Here is a 21,748-nt window from a genome sequence, read left to right as displayed (position 1 = left end):
ACTACTAAAGTCAGCAAGTTCTGGTCTGACTAGAACTGTTAATGTTTCTGGAAAGGAAAAATGAAATACTGCCTTCTCAGCACAATATAATGTGGACGTGGAAATAAGTGTGGAGTATGTGACATGGGCTAAGGGTTATAGTGGGTAGCAGACATAAATCCTTCAAATTACTTTTTTGATACAAAATAATTGATTTACAGCCTAGACAGTGATTCAAGAAAATTGCAAAACTATTCGCACTTACATCAAGCAGTTCAATTTTTTGGAAACTAAAGTGAAGCGACTAAAAAATTCAAAATATCAAAAATCTTTTGTTCTTTAATTAATTTTGAGGGTTTACATGATACAAAAATCATCTTCCTCTAAACTTGCTTATCCTTCTTCCACCATAATTGAATGGGCTCGCCTGGCTTGGAGTCACACGTCTGGTGGGATGAAAAAACTTTGCAGAAACCTTGCTCATTGAGCATATAATAGAACATAGGTATCAGCAGGTTGGGGTCTTGAACACATAATCAAGGCCAACACTTCACTTCAATACGGAGGGAGTGCTGCACTGTCATAGGTACCGTCTTTGGAATGAGACACTAAAAAGAGGCCCGGTCTGTCCTCCACAGTGGATGTAAAAGTTTACATGAAGAGCAGGGGAGTTCTCCCCCGTCTACTGGCCAATACTGATCCCTCATCCAGCATCACTAAAAAGGCTTAGCTGGTCAGTGTCTTATTGTTGTTTGTTGGATCTTGCTGTACCCAAACTGGCTGCCATCTTTCCTACAGTACACGTGATAATATTTCATGAAGTACTTCATTTTCTGCAAAGCACTTACAAACATCCCGAGGTCATGAAAGTGCTATGTAAATGCAATATATTCTACAGAAGAAATGGAACTAATGGGCTAAATGGTCTTTGCTTAATTTGTTTTCTTAACTAAACTCTGAAAATGAGAGTGCAGTTGCCGAGTTTACACGGTCAAATGACAAAGGCCTAAAGAATATTTAAAGTTTGACATCTGGAAGTTACTCTGGGCGATGTTATTGTGTAAACAGAATACCGCAATCACAGAATTGTTACAGCGCAAAAGGAGGCCATTCAACCCATCATGTCTGTACCAGCTCTCCTAATGAGCATTTCACCTAGTGCTACTCCCCCACCTTCCCCCCCATAACCCTGCACCCTAAGGATTTATGTCTGCACATTCTTCCTTTTCATATAACTGTCTAATTCTCTTTTGAATGCTCCAATTGAATCTGCCTTCACCACTTTTTCAGGCAGTGCATTCCAGACCTTAACCACACACTGCATGAAAAAGATTTTCCTCATGTCACTGAACGCATTCCTATCAAATTCCCAGTCTGCAATTGTAAGGGGTGTTAGTTCATTTACTTTCAAATTGGTAAATGCCTCCATTAAAAGAGAGAAGAATTTGAATGTTAAGCACGCATATATTTGTATGATAGCCTCATTCACAGTTATAAGCGTAATAGTACAAAGTTACATTTATTATTACAGACATTAGTATTTGGTAATACTGAAAATCTTTGTACACTCCAAACTATTGGTGATTATTTGATCACAATGGTGACTAAAGAATCAAAAACAATTAAATCCCTGATTTTTATTGTACTATAACATGGCCGTAACAATTCCATGTGAAATATAAACATAACCAGATATTCAAAGTCCCGTTTTTCAGTTTAGTCTCAAAGACACAAATACCAATATTCAGAGTGAATGTAGCCTAAAATAATTGCTGCAAAAGTCAATAGGGCAGTAGAAAGATTTTTTAAAAATCTTGATATAGATCTTAATAAAAGTGACTGAAGGGTATGGATGGCTCTATGTAAAGCAAAATCAACTGTTCTTCCTTTACAGCTATGAAGTGGGGGACTTGCAAGTGCAAGTATTTTTGTGTTTTGATTCCCTGGAGGCATTTATGATTAAAGAATGGGGGACTTTCCTCATCTTTGCTCTGAATTGGTACCAAACACTTCCAGGTTAGGTGCTGGATGGACTGGATGGAAAGCAACTCTTCATCCTCTCTTCCTCAACAAAGTGTCTTATTCTCAACCTTAGAATGGCACCAGTGTGAATTTTCCCATCAGTGATCGTTATGTTATGCACTGAGAGTACTTTATGTTGCTTGCTCACACCCATAAGGAACAAGTTTAATATTGACAAAATCATTTCACAGGATCCTTACTAGAGAAAACTTTAATTCTTTCAAAAATAAAACCAGAAAACACTAAAAGCAGTCAGGCGGAACCTGTGGAGAGAGAAATGGAGAATGATTCAGGTCGATTACCTTTTATCAGAACTAGAAGATGTGAGAGAGGAATGGCCATTGAGCAAGTACCAAGCCAGGGAAGAAGGGCTCAGGGAAGAAGCAAGGAGGAAAGGTCAATGATAGGTTTCAGGGCAACTGTGATTAAATGACATTGAAATGTTAACTCTGCTTCTTTCTCCACAGATGCAGCTTGACCAGCTGTCTCTGATTTCGAGCATCTGCAGTATTGTGCATTAGTTTACTTCTATCAATCTGGTTTAGATTTTAAGCCAAGTTCAAGAAGCAAACATAGTGTGCCCTTTAATCCATTAAATGAAGATTTATCAAAACCCTATTTTACTGTAAACTAGAAAATGTTGTTTTAATTATATTTTAACTGCATTTTTCTAGGCACTTGCCAATGCCAAAATGCCTTGCTATAGCATCAAATTTTCTAATCTGCCATGTGCATTATGTTTCCCATTCTGTTATTTGTTGCCTTGCAGATGCTTGCAGTAGGTGCACACCTGCAACTGATATCACTGGATAGTGACCCAGGAGTAGGGTAACTGGTTGACTTTCCCCTTTCCCAGGATACTGAAGATAAAACTGTTGCATTCCTACTGCTATTCCTGTTTACATTGACCAATATAGACAAAGCAGGAATCAAACTGGGGACCTTGGTGTCTGTATGGTTCACTCCCATAACATCCTGCACATCCACTGGCTGAGCTACTTCTTACTACTTTTAGATACACTTGAGCACTCTCCCAATAGCATGTGTCACTACCTTCCAGAAAGGAGGATAAAGCCAGCTGAAGAGTCAATAGTAAATTAGTCAGGAAATAAATATTTATACGGAAGTTGGCATTATTAAACACAAGAATTTATCATAATAGTAATTTAAATACCCAAGTTTATATAAATATATAGCAGCAATGTAAAATCAGAAAAATGACTTCTAATGTATTAAAATTAACTTTTACATTTTACGATCAAAATACAGCAAAGGTAGAATAAATTGCTTCTGAGACCTTACTGAAATCTCTGAGCAGATCACAGCTGGGAAATAACAGCTGTTTGCACTGTGCACTATATGAAGTTATCCCATTAAAGCTGCTTGAACCTAAAACAAAATAACAAAAAAAGTGATGAAATTTCAAAGGAACCCGATTAAGCTCCCTGCTGGTGATAATAGTCATTAGCATCTTTAATGAGGCTACTGTAATTAGAATGTCTAAGGGAGGGTGGTGCGAGGAGTTGACTAAGTTATGTGCAAATGCACAATATTCTGAAGGGATAAATATTGTTCAAATAAGATGGAGGTTAAACCTGTTTCCAAAACTCAGGCACAGCCCCTCTAGCCTCCTTCTTAAGAAGGGCAGAATAATGAACCATACTGTGCAACTTAAGATCTGGGAGATTACAAATTTGCTGAAAAACCCTTCGCAAGTCTGTGGCCTTGTATTAGTTTGTTCAAAAAATTGACCCTACCAAAAAGGTGCATAACGATTTTTGCAAATTCATGAATACAATACCCAAACGATAAAGTGTAAAATATATACTAAACCACAAGTAGGCTGCAACCAATGACAAAAATGTGGCATTATGCTGGAGGTTTGATTTCCTCAGGGGACATAAATATCAGATATTGACTAATGGAGGTAAGTTTCTTATCTTACAAAGTCAATTGGCAAAAAGTTTTAAAAATCTAAATACTTGAGCTAACACTTGCATAATTGCTGCTTAGAGTAACTCAACGTCAATAATTAAAAAATACTAAAACTTTTTAAATGGAATTGGGAGACACTCAAACCGCGCAGCAGATCAATCTGCATCTTTGAAGACAGGAGGTAAGTTGACATTTCAGGTAAGGCCCTCCTTCAGAATTCAAAACTGACAGATCAGCAAGCATTTTACTAGAATTAGAAGAAAGAGTGAGGGAACTTTTAACTTTGGATTACACTTGTGATGCACCAATGTTACCATGTCAGTAAACCCAAGAATAATTCAAGGAGAACATCCAACAATTCACTTGCCAGTATTACAGGTTCAATGTCATTATCAGATCATGAAGTTGAAGCACATGGCACACATGCAGCAGATAAGATAACCGGAAGAACTGACAAGGGTGCATGCACTAAACAGACAAGGATGTTTCCAGAGTTATGTATCCAGTGGAATTGGAGCAATAGTGTCTGGCTGATGTTACTATTTCGTATCAACAGGAAGAGTTTACATCACAAAAAACTGACCAGTCAGATTACTATGCCACCCTATAGTAAATGTTTTGAAGTACAAATAAGCTGGAGAAATAAATTACACTGATAACCGTAAAAACATTTACTTCCTTGCAGTTTGCACACAGTGATTCCTGATGGAACATCAGTAACTATTCATTTCTGCAGTCATCACCACATTCTTCATGTGAATCCCAATGACATATCTAACCTCAGTGCAGCTCCTCATTAGCCATGTATAATGGAAGGTTCATAATATCATATAAATTGTACAATAATGCACATTTCCCGCTTCTGATATCACATTTCCCATGTCACACTTTGGCTAAAATTTAAAAGACAAATTCATAACTATAATAACCTATGGAGTTTACCAAGCCTGAAATTCAAGGTACCGAGTCATTCAATATCATTTCAAAATCCTTTCAGCTATAATTGTTATCCCTCAGTGATAATGTCAGAATGTCAGAAACTTGAGCATGAATAAGGACTAGAATATCTCAGCATACACAAGCTAATTTTGTCAGTGTGAATGGAAGCATGTCGTTCCTCATACTGAAATAGGATTTCTGACTATCTGTTTTCACTGATGAGAAAATGAGATGGAGAAGGAATTTTGTGAGTTTGTTCAGGCAACTGCAAATTTAAAAAATTATTAAACTTACTTCAGAGAGAAAACTTAGCTCAGCGATAAACAGAAAAAGAGGCAAAAAGTGAGTGAATACTGAACTTTTGAGAAATCCTAAGTTGTTGTTTACAGAATTGCGCTTTTTCAGTACAAATTAATTTACGCTTTATGTGGTTCTCAAGATTTGCATCCAAGCACCCCAAACATACACAGTATTGGAATTAATTTGTTTGTCTAAATGATTTGAAAATAAGCTGATAGATGAATTTGGGAAACATCTAGGGAGCGAAAGTTTTGCATCAAAACAGTTATCACTTTCTTTTTAAAACTTTAGAGTCTAATTCTGAGAATTCTAGAAAATATGCAAAGTAGATGGCTCATGGCAGAAGGCCAGTTGTGCACTCCCATTGCCAATGTTGGCTAACTTAGCACAACGCAGGTTTTAAATCCTGACCTTTCTAGCCTGTGAAATTCTAAGCCACACCATGCATTTCATTAACCTCCTGAACATTCTTTTTTCCAGAATGACTAAGTTGCCCACAATTATCTCCTTTCCTTTTATATCATGATTTCCTTGTGTTTAAATAATTGCAGATTACCTTTATTAATTTAAAAATATTTGTTATGATCCCACATGCCATAATTGATGGGATTTACAGTGGTTGCATTTTGAGCTTTTTAATTTAAATTCTATTCACATGGGCAGGGAAGTCAATATTTCAGTTAAGGAAGTGGCATTGGGACAGGACTTTTCTCTTGACTCAGTGGATAATCTTTCATCTGAAAGCACAGCAGATTCCACATGTACAACACTCGATCTCACCACAACCTCTCTTGATGCTTCCACTGTCTGATTTGTCAAACTGTTTCCCAACCTTCAATTTTGTATGAGCAAACATTTCCTCCAACTAAATATTGGGAAAGCTGAAGCCATTGTCTTTGGTCCCTGTCACAAACACCATTCCCAGAGAACCATTTCCATCCCTGGCAACTGTCTGAAGCGGAGTCAGGCTGTTTGCAACCTTAATGTTGTATTTGATCCCAAGATAAACTTACAACCCACTTAATCGCTCCTTCATCAAGACTGCCAACTTCCACCTCCGTAACATCACCTGATTCCGACCCTGCCTCAGTTCATCTGCGGCTGAAACCCTCATCTATGCCTGTATTGCATTTGTACTTGACTATTCCAATTCTCTTCCGTCCAACAATGTCTCAATTTTAAAATCCTCATCCCTATTTCCAAATCCCTCTTTGGCCTCACCCACCCTATCTCGTTAATCTCTTCCAGCATTACAAGTCTTTGCGATCTCTGGGCTCCTCCAATTCTGGCCTCTTGCGCATACTTGATTTTAATTGCTCCACCATTGACAGCGTGCAATAAGCTGCCTTAGGCCAAAGCTCTGGAATTCCCTCTCTAAACCTCTACAACTCTCGGTTCCTCTCTCATCCTTTAAAATGCTCCTTACAACCTACCTCTTTGACCAAGCTATTGTTCATCTGTCCTCAACCCCTTCTGTGGTTCAGAGTCAAAAATGTTTTTTTATTGGTTATGCTCTCGTTATGTGCCTTGCGACAGTTTACTCCATTAAAAGGCGCTATATAAATGCAGGTAGTTATTGTTGTTATTGGAGGCACTGTTGTGGTTCTGATCTATGCAAAGCAGGTAGTTGTAGGTTTAGCCTCTGGTCTATGTTGAATTTGCTAATCTTAGCTGGACAGCAATAAGACACTTTAAATTAATCCCACTATTTCTGGAGTAGGGCATAGGAAAAAATAAACAGCCATCTCTGTTGCTGCTCGCTAACCAATGATACATGTTGAAAGGTGTTTGGTTTCTGGTTAGGTTCAGTTGTGATGTCCTTTTAGTCAAACAGCCTCTCAGCACTTATTATCTGGGCTCAAATATGGAGAATGATTATTCGAGTGAGGAACTGGAGAGCTGCCTGAACAGTACAATAGAAGAGGGGTTTTTTTTGTATAACTCCCTCAAAAGGCACATTTCTTGTTATAGGGTTACTTTTTTCTTGTTTGTTTTAGAACAGGTCAGTAGGAGCTGCAACATGAGAAATAAAGGAGAACAGGACTTATTAAAATTATCTCTGGATTACTCATCGGGTTTACTGAATGCATACTAAATGAAATGATTTTATGTAACCATAACATTAAATAAAAGGGTAGGCTTTTATTGCAAAAATGTCACAAATAACAAGTAATGGGAGAAAAGCAAAGTGATGCAAAAAGTGGGATTTATGGAGGTAAAGCAAATTTGTTTCCTTAGCTTTACAATAATAATGCCTCTAAGTATACATACATGTTGTCTTCTCTTTCAGACGTATGGTTACAGGATCCATCAGGGTCCGCCTCCATTTTCAGATGGTCCTGGGAAATGCAGCTGCAGTCAGAATTGCATTGACTACAGCATGTGCTATTCTCTTGGTCACTGGGCTGCCCTTGTGAATTCTGCTGGTGGCTGTACACAGAGGAGCGGGATTCACAATCACTCTCCACAGTAGAGTCATGTACAGCATCACTCTCACTTTCTTCAGAGTAACTTGGCAGGGAATTGCCATGACTGGGGGTTGTAGACAGGTGTTGCCTGCTTTCCACTGATCCACTGCAGAAATCACAAATAAATCTTCTGCATCATATTTGGCACAAAGTATTCTGCAAATATTTTGCCTTCCTATAAACAAACCTTTCTTTTCATGCAAAGCGCAGTAGAACAAATCAACAAAATAATGTTACGTTAAATCCCACTAAGTCTGAAGACCACAATATCTTTCATTATGTTAACTTCAGCATTTCAGCAAATTAGACAGGCAAATTAGATGTTTATCATTTACAGGCAAGTTACCGAAAATTGAGAATTTAATCATTTTTGATGAGCAGTTTGATAATATACTTTAATATAACATGTGAATTATAAAATATATGGTACACCTTCTAATTGCAGTCATAGAAAGCCATATAAGATGTTTTAAAAAGGATGCTTAAAAGATGCTTTGTTACTGAGGAAATGGTAAACAACTAGTGGGGGTTGTGGTAAGTCACATGACAGACATAATTAAACATTTAATTATAAAACTCTATTATAAATTTTAATTTGACACACCAGATCAAAAGCACTTTGAATTACTCTTTTCCTTTCAAATACCACAATATCGAACTGGAGCTAGAAATGCACAGTCCAATATTTTAATAAAAACACTCTGCTTTCAGTTCAGTTCTTTGGAACAGAAATCGCCAACAGCAGCTCCTAAAAGTTAGTTAGTAAATCACTGTGCGGTACAGACCAAGAGAAATAGTCGTCATCCTTACTCTACCCTTAGGTAATTTATCTCAACTCATCCACTTCATTTTCTAAGGTCATTGCTATCGTGTCTCCAATCTTCCCTTTGCATATCCCCTTCCAAACAATGACATCTTGCCTCCTCTTCAGGAATTTTTTATTTTTAAACAAAACTAGCAACTAACTTGCCATCAAAACAGAAGAGCGATGAAAAGAAGGATCCATGTAAGTTGAGAAATAGCTTTGCAATAGGTCTAGGGAACTGATTACTGGAAGGTCAGGAAAAAGCACTTGATGCTTCTGTTCAATAAACTTGCATTTACCAGCTCCAAAAGTGGATTTACATGGGAAACGCACACAGATAAGTTTGGCCTAAGATACTTTGAGATGCTTAAAATGCCAGGTCCAATAAGAAGAATTGTTACCTCTGCCAGTAGACTGGCAGGTGAGATGGAACCACAAAGTAGTGCAATTACTGCAACAATTAAGATACATAACAAAATATAAAGATCCCATTTGGAAATTTGTTTAAAGCCCTGATATGCTTTTTGGATGGCCAGTCTTGCTGTCAATAACAAATGTTTGTAGAGTTTCTAGAAAATATTATGAACATTTCTGACATAAAAATACATTGCTGCCAACTGCTCTCATGGCTCACAAATAGCAAGTCTTGGAATGGTCTGTGAATGTTCATCAGATTCAGAGGGAAGGATCAATCACTTTCACTACAGAGCCAAAACGAAGAGAGTAATGGCTTGCTGAGATTGACAGGGACTGTGGCCAATCAGGAAGAACCAATGCATTTACAATATAAATGATCAACAAAGCTCAACCCAATACCTGAAGCTCCAACCAAACATGACGACAACAATACAACACAACTTGAATTTATATAGTGCCTTTATTGTAGCAAAATGTTCCAAGACATGTCCCAGGTGCATAATCAGACAAAAATATTGGGGATGAGGCGTTAATCTGTTAATTGTGTATCAATGGTTTGATTATATGCAGGTGAAGGGTGTTAATTGGGGTCTAAGTTGAGCACTTATAAACAGAAACACACTGAGACTGGGGGAGGTTTTGAGTGAGGAGCTACATGTTTGTAATCCTTTTACTCTGCGCAATAAATGTAAAATTGAGTAAATACAGGCTCCAGGATTATCCTTCCCTAACAAGCTTTCTGGAGTTTAGCATGGGGGCTGTGACTAAAAGCTTGATTTTAAGGAGGATTTTAAAGGAGGAGTGAGGTGGCGAGCTATAGGGAGGGAATGCCAGAACCTAAATGGCTGAAAGTATGGCCGTCAATGGTGGAGCGAACGGTGCAGAGGATTCGTAAGAGGCCAGAGTTGGAGGAATGCAGAGTTCTGAGGGTTATATGGCTGGAGGAGATTATAGAGTGAAAGGAGGGGCGATGCCAAGGAGGGATTGAAAGATGAAGATGAGTAGTTCAAATTTGAAGTGTTAGTGGGTTGCGAGCCAACGGAGGTCAGCAAGCACAAGAATGATGGATGTGTGTGAGTTGGTGTCAGTTTGGATATTGAGCAGCAGAGCTTGAGGTTATTGAGGCCAGCCATGAGAGCATTGGAATATTCCAGTTTTGAGGTAACAGAAGCACCGATGTCAGACAAGCAAGCCAACAACATAGAGGCAGTCGAGGAGTTGAGAGGTGGTGGTGGCATATACACAAGATTCTAATAAGGTAACACTTATAGGGAATCCTTCTCTCACCTCTAACCTCTCTCATTCTTTATAGCAAACCTTTCTGGCCCATATTGCATTCTTAATCAATGCTCTTTGAATTTTCTTCTCCTGCTTAAAATATGCCATTCTAGGCAATCCTCCTCCTCCCTGCATCATCACTGCGTTGGAATGAAGTATTATCACATTGCCTCCTATTTGAAATCATTCTTTCTCAGGACCGCAAAATTATCAAACTCTTACTTCATTCAACCGTCCTCCAAGAATCAAAGTTTTTGAAACCCAGGCTCAGGATCACAATCACCATTCTTGAAGTTACCTAATCTCTTTTATCCTTTTTTGTCTTGCTGATGTCCAGGATTCTGGGTCTTGGTCCTTTACCTTGTTTGCTCAAATACAATGTTCTCTGTTTTTATTTCTGCACCACTACCTCAGTGAGATTAAAGAAAGATTTCATGCAGGTAATACTTGTTGCAACCAGAAAATGAAGCATGAAATAAACCATTTTTACACCTATGGGAGGGCAAGTTGCAAAGTGTGAGGTAAGAACAGACACACGGATTAACAAATTCGAAATTGAATGCTAACAGAAAGGACCAACATCCCAGGAATAGCAATGCACATAAAAGCGAGATACTGTGAGAGGAGAGACAAACATGGCAGACATTGTATTTGAAAGCTAATCTGGGCAGCAATGCTCTTCTAGATAAAGCATGTAAAAAAAAAATGAAAAATGAAAGTGGTCTTTGTATTTTAAACCGATTAAAAATTGAAATAGAGGACAATAGTACCAATATTTAAAAGCCGAACAATATTTTAATAAAAGATAAAGAAAAAAGTGTCTGCTTTTTCAAACAAATTATGTCATCTTGGAAATGACTGCTTAGCAATTAACAGTTTGCTGAAGTGAATTGAGCAGGTTACATTCCCGTGAGAAGCACATTCCATATGTGACTGTTACAAGGAATCAGTGGGACCTTCACTACTCTGCAACGTTGTCTGGTTAGCTTCCAAAAGCTGTACCATGCTTCAGTGTGCGGCCACTGTTCAAAAGAAACAGGAAAATGGTTTTCCACACAGAACTGTGAAACTTGGTTCCTGCCCTGCCCTTATTACGGAGAGAAAATTAGTTGGGAAGCAATTAAACCTGCAGGTTTAATTAATATTAATTAGCCATTCTAAATAGGTTAATTGATGTTTCATAAAGCACTACTCATTTTTCTATGAAAGAACAGCATCTTGCCTTCATAGTTGATGACTAATAACAACCACCCAGGGGTTTTGAGAAAGCAATCAATCTTTAAAATGGATGGACATTCAAATGTTTAAAAATTTAACCCACTGATAGCTTTCTTTACCTACCATATTATCTGGAATATAGGCTGCACTTTTATTCAAAAGCCAAAATCGTAGTTTTAAGTTATGAATGGAACCTATATACAAGTTCCATTTATCCTGGGAGAAAGTTCCAGTTTAGGGTGCGGCCTACATTACATAGAATGTGTGGCACAGAAAGGGGGCATTCCGTCCAATAGGTCTATGTTGGTATTTATACTTCACAGGAGCCTCATCCTACCCCTCTTCATCTGAATATATCAGCATAACCATTGTCAACATGAAATACTTTTGAAGTGTGGTCATTGTAGTAATGTAGAAGACACAGCAGCCAATTTGCATACAGCAAGATCCCACAAATGACAATGAACAGATAATAACCAGATATTCTGTTTTAGTGATGCTTGTTGAGGGATAAATATTGGCCAGGACACCTGATAGAACTCCCTTGCTCTTCTTCAAATGGCGATAAGGGATCAGTTATGTCAACCTAAAGGGGCAGATGGGGCTGTTGTTTTAACATCTCATCTGAAAGACAGCACCTCCAACAGTGCAGTACTCCCTCAGTACTGCATTGGTACATCAGCCTAAATTATGCATTCAAATCTTTGGAATGGGATTTGAACAAACAATCTTCAGACTGAGAGACAAGAGTGCTCTCTGAACCATGGACGACAAATCGCTGTAAATAGTTGAAGCTGAAGGTCAGTTAGAGTTTAATTGCTACTGTTTTGCCAAGTGCTCGTAAATGTCAAGTGCTTGCTCCAGGTCAATTTGCAAACTTCCCTAGCAGCAGCTACAACACTGGCATTTACCAGACAATGTGAAAAACTGCCCAGGTACGTCCTATCCACAAAAAATGCAGGACAAATCCAATCCGGCCAATTACCGTTAGTCTACTCTCAAACATCAGCAAAGTGACGGAAGTTGTCGTCGGCAGTGCTATCAAGCGGCACTTATTCAGCAATAACCTGCTCACTGATGCTCAGTTTGGATTCTGCCAGGCCACTCGGTTCCAGATCTCATTAGTGCCTTTGTCCAAACATAGACAAAAGAGCTGAGTTCAATAGGTAAGCTGAAAGTGACTGCGCTTGACATCAAGGCAGCATTTGACTGAGTGTGGCACTAAGGAGGCCTAGCAAAATTGAAGTCAATGGGAATCAGGGGTAAAATTCTCCACTGATGTCACACCTAGCAAGGGGATGATGATTGTGGTTGTTGGAGGCCAATCATCACAGCCTCAGGACAACACTGCAGGAATAAAAGCATCAGAAAGGTTACTGACCTGAAATGTTAACTCTCTTTCTCTCTCCACAAATGCTGCCTGGCCTGCTGAGTATTTCCAGCATTTTCTGTTTTTATTTCAGATTTTCAGCATCTGCAATATTTTGCCTTTGCTTCACTGAGGAGTCCCTCAGGGTAGTGTCCTGGCCCAACCATCTTCAGTTACTTCATCAATGACTTTCCTTCCATCATGAGGTCAGAAGTGAGGATGCTCACTGATGATTGCACAGTGTTCAGTATCATTCGCTACTCCTCAGATACTGAAGCAGTCTGTGCCTGCATGCAGCAAGACCTGGACAACATTCAAGCTTGGGCTGATAAGTGGCAAGTAACATCTGCATCACACAAATACCAGGAAATGACCAGCTCCAACAAGAGAGAATCTAACAATTTCCCCTTGACATTCAAATAGCTTTACCATTGCTGAATCTTGGGGTTACCAATGACCAAAAACTTAACTGGACCAGCAATATAAATACTATGGCTACAAGAGTGGGTCAGAGGCTGCAAATTCGGTGGTGAGTAGCTCACCTCCTGACTCCCCAAAGCCTGTATCCAAAGAACAGAAGAAAAAGAAAAATAGCCTATAATCAGCCTCACCTTTAACAAATCTGCATAACTGATCCTATTACTCTTAACAACCACACACACACAAAAACATGGTTTACAAATGTTTTATCCATAAAGTGCATCACAGCTTAATTCCTTACACTCGAGTTCTGATTCCTAATAACTCAGATACCTTACATAACCATTATACGATAAAGAATTAAAACAGCAAATTCACTCCTCAGATGCAGGTCAAATCTGAAGCACTTGCATACAACAGGAAAAGGAAAAAGTAGTAAATAATTCCTTAAATGTAGTTTAACATAAAAGTTTTCATTCACTCTTATAACCATTTCTCCAAATACATCTGAAAGACAGCACCTCCAACAGTGTAGCATTCCCCCAGTACTTCAATAACTACTGTTCTAGCAAAAACTTCACAATGAAAATAGGCAAATAAAACTGGCACAATTAATAACTACAGGAGTGCCATTGTCTGTAATAAGAATTTCCTACATACCACAAAAGTTCCAAAAATAAACTTTTCCTGCATTGATTCATACCCAAAATGAATTATTTTATATAACTAGCAAATAATTACACTGTCTAATATTTTACTAATATTTGCTAAAATTAATCTCATGTAATTTTGTACTTTAAGTCAAAAGCGTAATTTACAGATTATGGATTGTGAAAATGCATACATACAAGCCATAAGACTTTCCACCTGCAGTAATGGAAATTGTACGACTGCTGACACTAATGTCATTTTCTCACTAGCAACAGTAGTAGAAATTGTTCTCATTATTCCCTCAGCCAGCCAGCCAGCAATCTGTGTCATGTTTGCAACCTATGATACAGGTTTCCATCCCTTTTCCCTCTTCCAAAATCCCCGAGGACAGGCATGTACAGGGCATTAGGCAGAGGAAAATCAGCCGTGAAGATTCCTGCTCTGCAGAGCATACTATTATTAAGTATTTAAAGGCTGTTTACCAGTGACATTGTCCTAAGCAAGAGGCCACTACAATACAGTTCCAATCTCCCATTTCTGCTGTTGAGTGAAACTAATGCGGAAGCCGAATGAATGTGTTTGTTAACATCTAGCATGGGGACCATGCTCACTATGAAATACTACAAGAAAGATCTTAAATGGGAAGGAAAAGTCCTATATTTTTGCATAGTCTAATGGAATAAAAAGCTTTTTTTAAGGGGAAAGGTATAACTTGTTAAAAGCACTGCTCATACTTTGTTCACAGGAGCATGTTTTCCTCGGACTGGATGATTTTGGATTAGTATCCACATCAATTTGAAGCCAAGACTACTTTGCAATCAATTGAGTGGTTCAAAGTCACATGGGACTCACCTATTCTATGACATTATCAGAGTAAACTGGACACATGGAGAATATATACTGCAGCCTCCTTTCATTGAAGGTAAAAAAAAAACACCAATTTTTCAAAACGCCAGATTTTGCAGTTGCAATGACGGTCAAACTGTCAATATTCGGCGTCATTACTCTGTGAAACTGACAGCAACTTTTGGCGTCCACACATGTGCAGTTAAACATGGAAATCCAGAAGCTGCTATCAGTGGTTTACCTCTCCTCCACATGGTGCACTGTTGAAATCCTCGCAGATGAAAATCAATTAGAAATCACTGAATTGATGTGAACTTACACTTTTTATGCTTTTATTTTCACTGTAATCGCCCTTGAAAAAGTTGTGCCTTGTTGAATGAGGTGTAACTGGCTTTTTAAGTCATAATTACTGCTGAACAAACTGTCTGGCCCTGAAAAACTAATTTAATATTTGTGGAATGTCAAATTTCTCCATCCCATGATAAAAATTCCATAGTCTTTCAAAATAATAAAAACATTCTTTTTAAGTTTATTTCTGATATTTCAGCTTCTACCTTAATCCTATGGGCATGGCCCAATCTTAATTTTGTTTTCTGTAAAGTCATAAGAAGTATATGATAAAACCTGCTTGTTACTTCCTGGTTTGCTGGCTATAAGAATTCTTCAATGTGATTGGCTGCTTAGCCTGCTTGATTGCATTAAGGTGCTGGACACAAGAGATCCCCTATAGCTGACACCAGAATGAAAGTAATGTCAGGAAGGGTGAAATCCACCCCACAGAGCTTGCTGGTTCTTTGTGGGCAGCTTTCTTCAAGGTCAGCAGTGAGTGCTGTCATTTCACCACTGACCACAAAATCCTGGCCAATCAGTGTTTACGTTGCACTACTCTGCACAATATTAGAAAATGCTTTGAAAATGTATAAAGGTTGAGCCAACTCACCTATTAGTTAATTCTAATGACGGTTTGCTTTCCAGTGAATGCTGTTGACTGGATAATTGGCTGCAACTTGAGAACGATTCTAAATCACTTTTGCTGTCAAAAGAGTCTTTCCCATCATGTTTTCTGTTAATTAAAACAGTTGTTTAAAACAGCACCCAGTTATCAAATTTCTATCAGATCAATATAATGGTACAAAACTCAAATGCATTAAAATATCAGATCTGATCATCCACTAAAATACAGAAGTTAACATATGGAGCACTGCAAGCAATACTGTCAAAAATTATAATCTTTAGTTTAAAACAAGTTCAATTTAATAACCTTAGGCAAAAGAGAAAAGCAATTCAGGAACTGGTTGACATAACAATTTAGACAATGATTGTTCTGGGGATTAATCCTAATGCAAATGGACAGTCTTGTGTAATCCAGGTCCACTGTCAATCATCTGCTGACCATTACTAGTTGAGTCTTCTGCAATAATGTTTTTCCTCTGATATTAACACAGATAAAACACAGGCATCTACCCCACAATGTGGAAATTGCAAAGGGTATGTACTGACAGCAAAAAGCAGAACAAATCTAATCCACCAATTACCACCCCATCAGTCTACTCTCCATCATCAGCAAAGTGATGGAAGGTGTCGTGGACAGTGCTATCAAGCAAAACTTACTCAGCAGCAATCGACTCAATAATGCTCAGTTTTGGTTCCACCAGGGTCACTCAACCCCTGACCTCATTACAGCCTTGGTCCAAACGTGGATGAAAAGGCTAAATTCCAGGTGATGTGAGAGTGATTGCCCTTGACATCAAGGCAGCATTTGACTGAGTGTGGCATCAAGGAGACCTAGCAAAATTGAAGTCAATGGGAATCAAGGGAAAACTTTCCACTGGTTGGAGTCATACCTAGCAAAGGGACGATGGTTGTGGTTGTTGGAGGCCAAATCATCTCAGCTCTAGGACATCACTTCAGGAGTTCCGCAGGGTAGTGTCGTAGGCGAAACCATCTTCAGCTGCTTTATCAATGATCGTCCTCCAGCATAAGGTCAGAAGAGGGGATGTTCGCTGATGGTTGCACAATGTTCAGCACTATTCACGACTCCTCAAATATTGAAGCAGTCTGTATCCACATGCAGCAAGACCTGGACAACATTCATGCTTGGGCTAATGAGTGGCAAGTGATATTCGCACCACACAAGGGCCAGGCAATGACCATCGCCAACAAGAGAATCTAACCATCTCCCGCTGGCATTCAATGGCACTGAATCCCCACCATCAACCTCATAGGGGTAATAACTGACCAGAAACCGAACTGAACCAGCCATATAAATACTATGGCTACAACAGCAGATCAGAGGCAGGGAATTCTGTGGTGAGTAACTCACCATCTGACTCCCAACAGCCTGTCCACCATTTACAAGGCACAAGTCAAGAGTGTGATGGTATATTCTCCACTTGCCTGGATGGGTGCAGCTCCAACAACGCTCAAGAAACTTGACACCATCAAGACAAAGCAGCCTGCTTGATCAGCACCCCATCCACCACTGGTGCACAGTGGCAGCAGTGTGTACCATCTACAAGATGCTGCAGCAACTTGCTAAGGCTCCTCAGACATCGTCCAAACCCACGAACTCTACCACCAAGAAGGACAAGGGCAGTAGACGCATGGGAACACCACCACTTGCAAGTACCCTCCAAGCCACACACCATCCTGATTTGGAACCATATCACCATTCCTTCACTGTCGCTGGGTCAAAATCCTGGAACTCCCTCCTTAACAGCATTGTCAATGTACCCGCATCACATGGACTGCAGCGGTTCAAGAAAGCAGCTCACCAGCACTTTCTCAAAGGCTATTAGGGATGGGCAATAAATGCTGGCTGTACATGTGATGCCCACATCTCAAGAATGAATTAAAAAAGAGTAATGCCACATTTTATGTCGCATTTGGCTGCATTTTCCCAAGTTTCCTGAATGCTAAGTCACATTCATTAAGCTTTGCCTTCAGGATATCCTTGAAATGTTTGCTCCATCCTCTTTTTGTAATCAGCTGGCTGTGGATTTTAAAAAAATTTAGTTTTTCCTTACCCAGTTCTCTTACAGGTGATGATTTCTTATGAATCTTGGCAATTTCTGCACACTTCCTCCCTTGGAGTGCTAAATGCAGACACTTACAGCAACTGTCAGTTTCAATTGAAATGAGTTGCTTTTCTTTTAAATTAAGTTACTAAGTTCTTGTGTCGAGCATAAAATTGTCATCACTATTTTATTTTTTGCTATCAAATTATAATAGCAACATTGAAGAAAGCAAAAGCTTGCAGTTTAATATTGTTTCCCATGCTCATACCAATTCAAATATTCTCTTGAATATCTACACACAAATGAACAGACCATTGTCAAGCAATGAAAAGCTAGAACGTAACTAAAAGATCTCATTTTACATTCAGATATCCAATCACAGAGTTATATTTCTTTCTAGTCTGTTTATAGTAATCATGCATTCCTATATCTTTTAGTGCAGCATGCCAATTTTAATCTGGCAGATTTAGACCAGAACAAGATTTAAATGGAGAATTAATTTCCAAAATGTCTGTGTGTATGAAATTTCCCTTGAAAAAGAAAATATCATTCTTGTGATTGTCAATTTATAACATCTGTTAACTCAGTTGAGAAATACCTTCAGCATACATTTTGTCCCTCTTTCTAAACTACTAAAATGGCATAACTAAGGCAGGCATGGGTGGGAAATAGATTGAGGAGTCCTTCTACCAGAACCCAGCCTATTTCATACATGGATCATACATTATCAATTGCATACTGGAAAGCATTTGTATAAAAAAATTATTTTTTTCCCCAAAAGTTCGATACACAGTAGTAGAGTTTCCAGCCACATTTTTCTGCTGCATTCTGCAGCACAATCTTTGGCCTCTTCCATGTGGGCATCCCAACATAGGCCGAAAACCCTTCCTAAAAGATGCCATTTTTTTTTCTAAAAAGTATAATTTATTCATAAAATGTGTAATAGTTCATCATTGACATTGCATGAAGTGCAATACCATTCAGTTTCTTTCATTACAGTATGTGGCACTCTGAGGTGCCTCACTGCACTTACAATTACAGGTTATATTTACAAGATACATTTCCAGCCCATACTATGGCAGGAGGGCCTTAGACTGCGGCCTTTCACCATTGAGCCTTTGTGGCAGCTGCCCAAAGCTTTAGTGCATAAGAACACAACATAAGAAATAAGAGCAGGAGTAGACCATGTGGCCCCTCAAGCCTACTCCGCCATTCAATATGATAACGGCTGATCTTTGACCTCGACTTCACTTTCTTGCCTGCTCCCCATATCCCTTGATTCCCTGAGAGATCAAAAATCTGTCTATCTCAGCCTTAAATATATTCAATGATGGAGCATCTACAACCCTCTGAGGTAGAGAATTCCAAAGATTCACAACCCTTTGAGTAAAGAGATTTCTTTTCATCTCAGTCCTAAATGATTGGCCTCTTATCCTGAGACTGTGCCCGTGTTCTGGATTCCCCAGCCAGAGGAAACAACCTAGCTGTGTACCGTCAGCAAACTTAAATACATTACTCTTGGTCTCTTTATCTATGTCATTAACATAGATAGTAAATTGAACCACAGAAAAATTATGGCACAGAAGGAGGCCATTCGGTCTATGGTGTCTGTGCTGGCCAAAAAACTAGCCGCCCAATCTAATCCCACCTTCCAGTGCCTGGTCCATAGTCTTGCAGGTTACAGCATTTCAGGTGCATGTCCAGGTACCTTTAAAAAGAGTTAAGGGTTTCTGCTTCCACCACCATTCCTGGCAGTGAATTCCAGACACCCACCACCCTCTGGGTGAAAACGTTTTTCCTCATGACCCCTCTAATCCTTCTACCAAACACCTTAAGCCTGGTAATTGACCTCTCTGCTAGGGGAAACAGGTCCTTCCTGTCTACTCTACCCAGGCCCTTTTTAATTTTGTACACCTCAATTAAGTCACCCCTCAGACTCCTCTGTTCTAAGGAAAACAACCCTATCCTATCCAATCTTTCCTCATAGCTACAACTTTCGAGCCCTGGCAACTTTCTTGTAAATCTCTTCTGTACTCCCTCCAGTGCAATTATGTCCTTCCTGTAATGTGGTGACCAGAACGGTACACAATAATCCAGCTGTGGCCTAACCAGCATTTTATACAGTTCCAGCATTACTTCCCTGCTTTTGTATTATATAGCTCGGCCAATAAAGGAAAGCATTCCATATGCCTTCTTGACCACTCTATCTACCTGTCCTGCCACATTCTGCGACTTGTGAACATGCACGCCAAGGTCTTCCACCTCTTCTACCCCTCTCAATATCCTCCCATTTATTGTGCACTCCCTTGTTTTGTTTGCCCTCCCCAAATGCAGTTAGCCAAACCATTGATATCATTCTGGAGTCTACAGCTATCCTCTTCACCATCAACTACATGGCCAATTTTTGTGTCGTCAGCAAATTTCCCAATCATGCCTCCCACATTTAAGTCAAAATCGTTAACATATATCACAAACAGCAAGGGACCCAACACTGAGCCCTGTGGAACGCCACTGGGAACCGCTTTCCATTCACAAAAACATCCATCGACTACTACCCTTTGTTTCTTGTCACTGAGCCAATTTTGGATCCAACCTGCCAAATTCCCCTGTATCCCATGGGCTTTCATTTTTCAGACCAATCTACCGTGTGGAACCTTGTCAAATGCCTTACTAAAATCCATGTAGACCACATCCACTGCACTACCCTCATCAATCCTCCTTGTTACTTCCTCAAAAAACTCAAGCAAATTAGTAAGACATGACCTTCCCTTAACAAATCCATGCTGACTATCCCTGATTAATCCATGCCTTTCTAAGTGACAGTTTATCCTGTCTCTCAGAGTTGATTCTAATAATTTACCCACCACTGAAGTCAGACTGACCGGCCTATAATTATTTAGCCTATCCCTTGCACCCTTTTTAAACAATGGTATAATGTTCGCAGACCTCCAATCAGAGAAACATTAGTTCATCAGTTTGTTTTACAGTTCATAATTTCTCCAGATCACTTTAGTTCATAACTGTTACTTGCGTGAGTGTGACGCTATGTAATTGGCTTTGTTTAAGATTCCTGTTTGGTACTGGAGTATGTCGCTTTCAAACTTAATATGGAATTCAACTGTATTATGATGACTTTTTCCCAGGGGATCTTTTCCTATGAGATTACTAATTAACCCTGTCTCATTGCACAATACTAGATCTAAAATAGCTATATCCCTAGTTGGTTCCACAAATTATCTTCCAGACCACCTTTGCCAATTTGATTGGTCCAGTCTATATGAAGATTAAATTCCCCCACAATTATTACATTGCCTTTGTTACAAGCTCCAATTATTTCTTGTTTAATGCTTTGTCCAACTATATAACTACTATTAGGGGGCCTATAAACTAATCCTACCAGCTTTTTCTGACCTTTGTCACCATACTGATTCTACTTCCTGATATTCTGAGCCAAGATTTTTTCCCACTACTGTTCTGATGTCATCCTTTACTATTCGAGCTACTCCTCCTCCTTTTCCATTCTGCCTATCTTTTCAAAATGTTCTGTACCCTGGAATATTTATCTCTCAATCTTGGTTGCCTTGTAAGCATGTCTCTGTAATAGCGATTAGATCGAAACCATTTATCTCTGGTGTGCCACTAGCTCACCTACCTTCAGCATGTAGTCCTGGACCTTGGAATGCGCCACTCTGCAACACTTAGTTGTCAACAGCTCCTTGCACTGGAAGACCAACAAATTGTGGGCAGACTAAACATCCTCTTTCACCAAATTGATGGTCCTCCAGCAACAGTTGATATTTGTCTTGGTGTACATTCCTGGGAACAGCCCGTAGAGCACAGCGTCCTGCTGCTCAGAATGAACCTCAACAAAAACCACTGTCTCTCTTTTCAGACAGTGCATAGGCACATTCAGAAGTAGGTGGGGATCCATTTCTTCCCCATGCAGCCACCTCGAGGACAGCGTGAGGTGGCGCTGAGACTCCAGATGCGCATGAAGGATCTGACGGGAAGGGCCCTTCTCACTACTAGCCAAGTTACATTTTGGTGCCTGTTTGAAAGTTCTGGCAATGAGGCATTCTGCCAA

The 21,748-nt window shown here is 39.3% G+C and overlaps 1 protein-coding gene across 12 annotated transcripts in view; it reads right to left on the bottom strand.

The window, feature by feature from the left end:
* The window catches only part of LOC137352421 (protein unc-13 homolog C-like), a 612,014-nt gene that overhangs the window by 461,718 nt on the left and 128,548 nt on the right, over nucleotides 1–21,748 (bottom strand). For 10 of the 12 annotated variants that reach the window (XM_068017812.1, XM_068017814.1, XM_068017821.1 and 7 more), the window contains 2 exons: nucleotides 15,588–15,710; nucleotides 7,447–7,749 (listed from right to left, as the gene is read on the bottom strand). The exons of 1 other annotated variant lie outside the window; for it this stretch is intronic. In XM_068017812.1, the coding sequence (XP_067873913.1) occupies nucleotides 7,447–7,749; nucleotides 15,588–15,710 (426 nt within the window). The remainder of the gene's footprint in view (nucleotides 1–7,446; nucleotides 7,750–15,587; nucleotides 15,711–21,748) is intronic. One more of the 12 variants, XM_068017815.1, reaches the window with a different exon arrangement.

Source organism: Heterodontus francisci, chromosome 38, assembly GCF_036365525.1.
Source record: "Heterodontus francisci isolate sHetFra1 chromosome 38, sHetFra1.hap1, whole genome shotgun sequence".
Taxonomy (NCBI): Eukaryota; Metazoa; Chordata; class Chondrichthyes; order Heterodontiformes; family Heterodontidae; genus Heterodontus; species Heterodontus francisci.
Note: the sequence above shows the minus strand (reverse complement) of the source record. Positions and strands in the feature narration are given on the sequence as shown.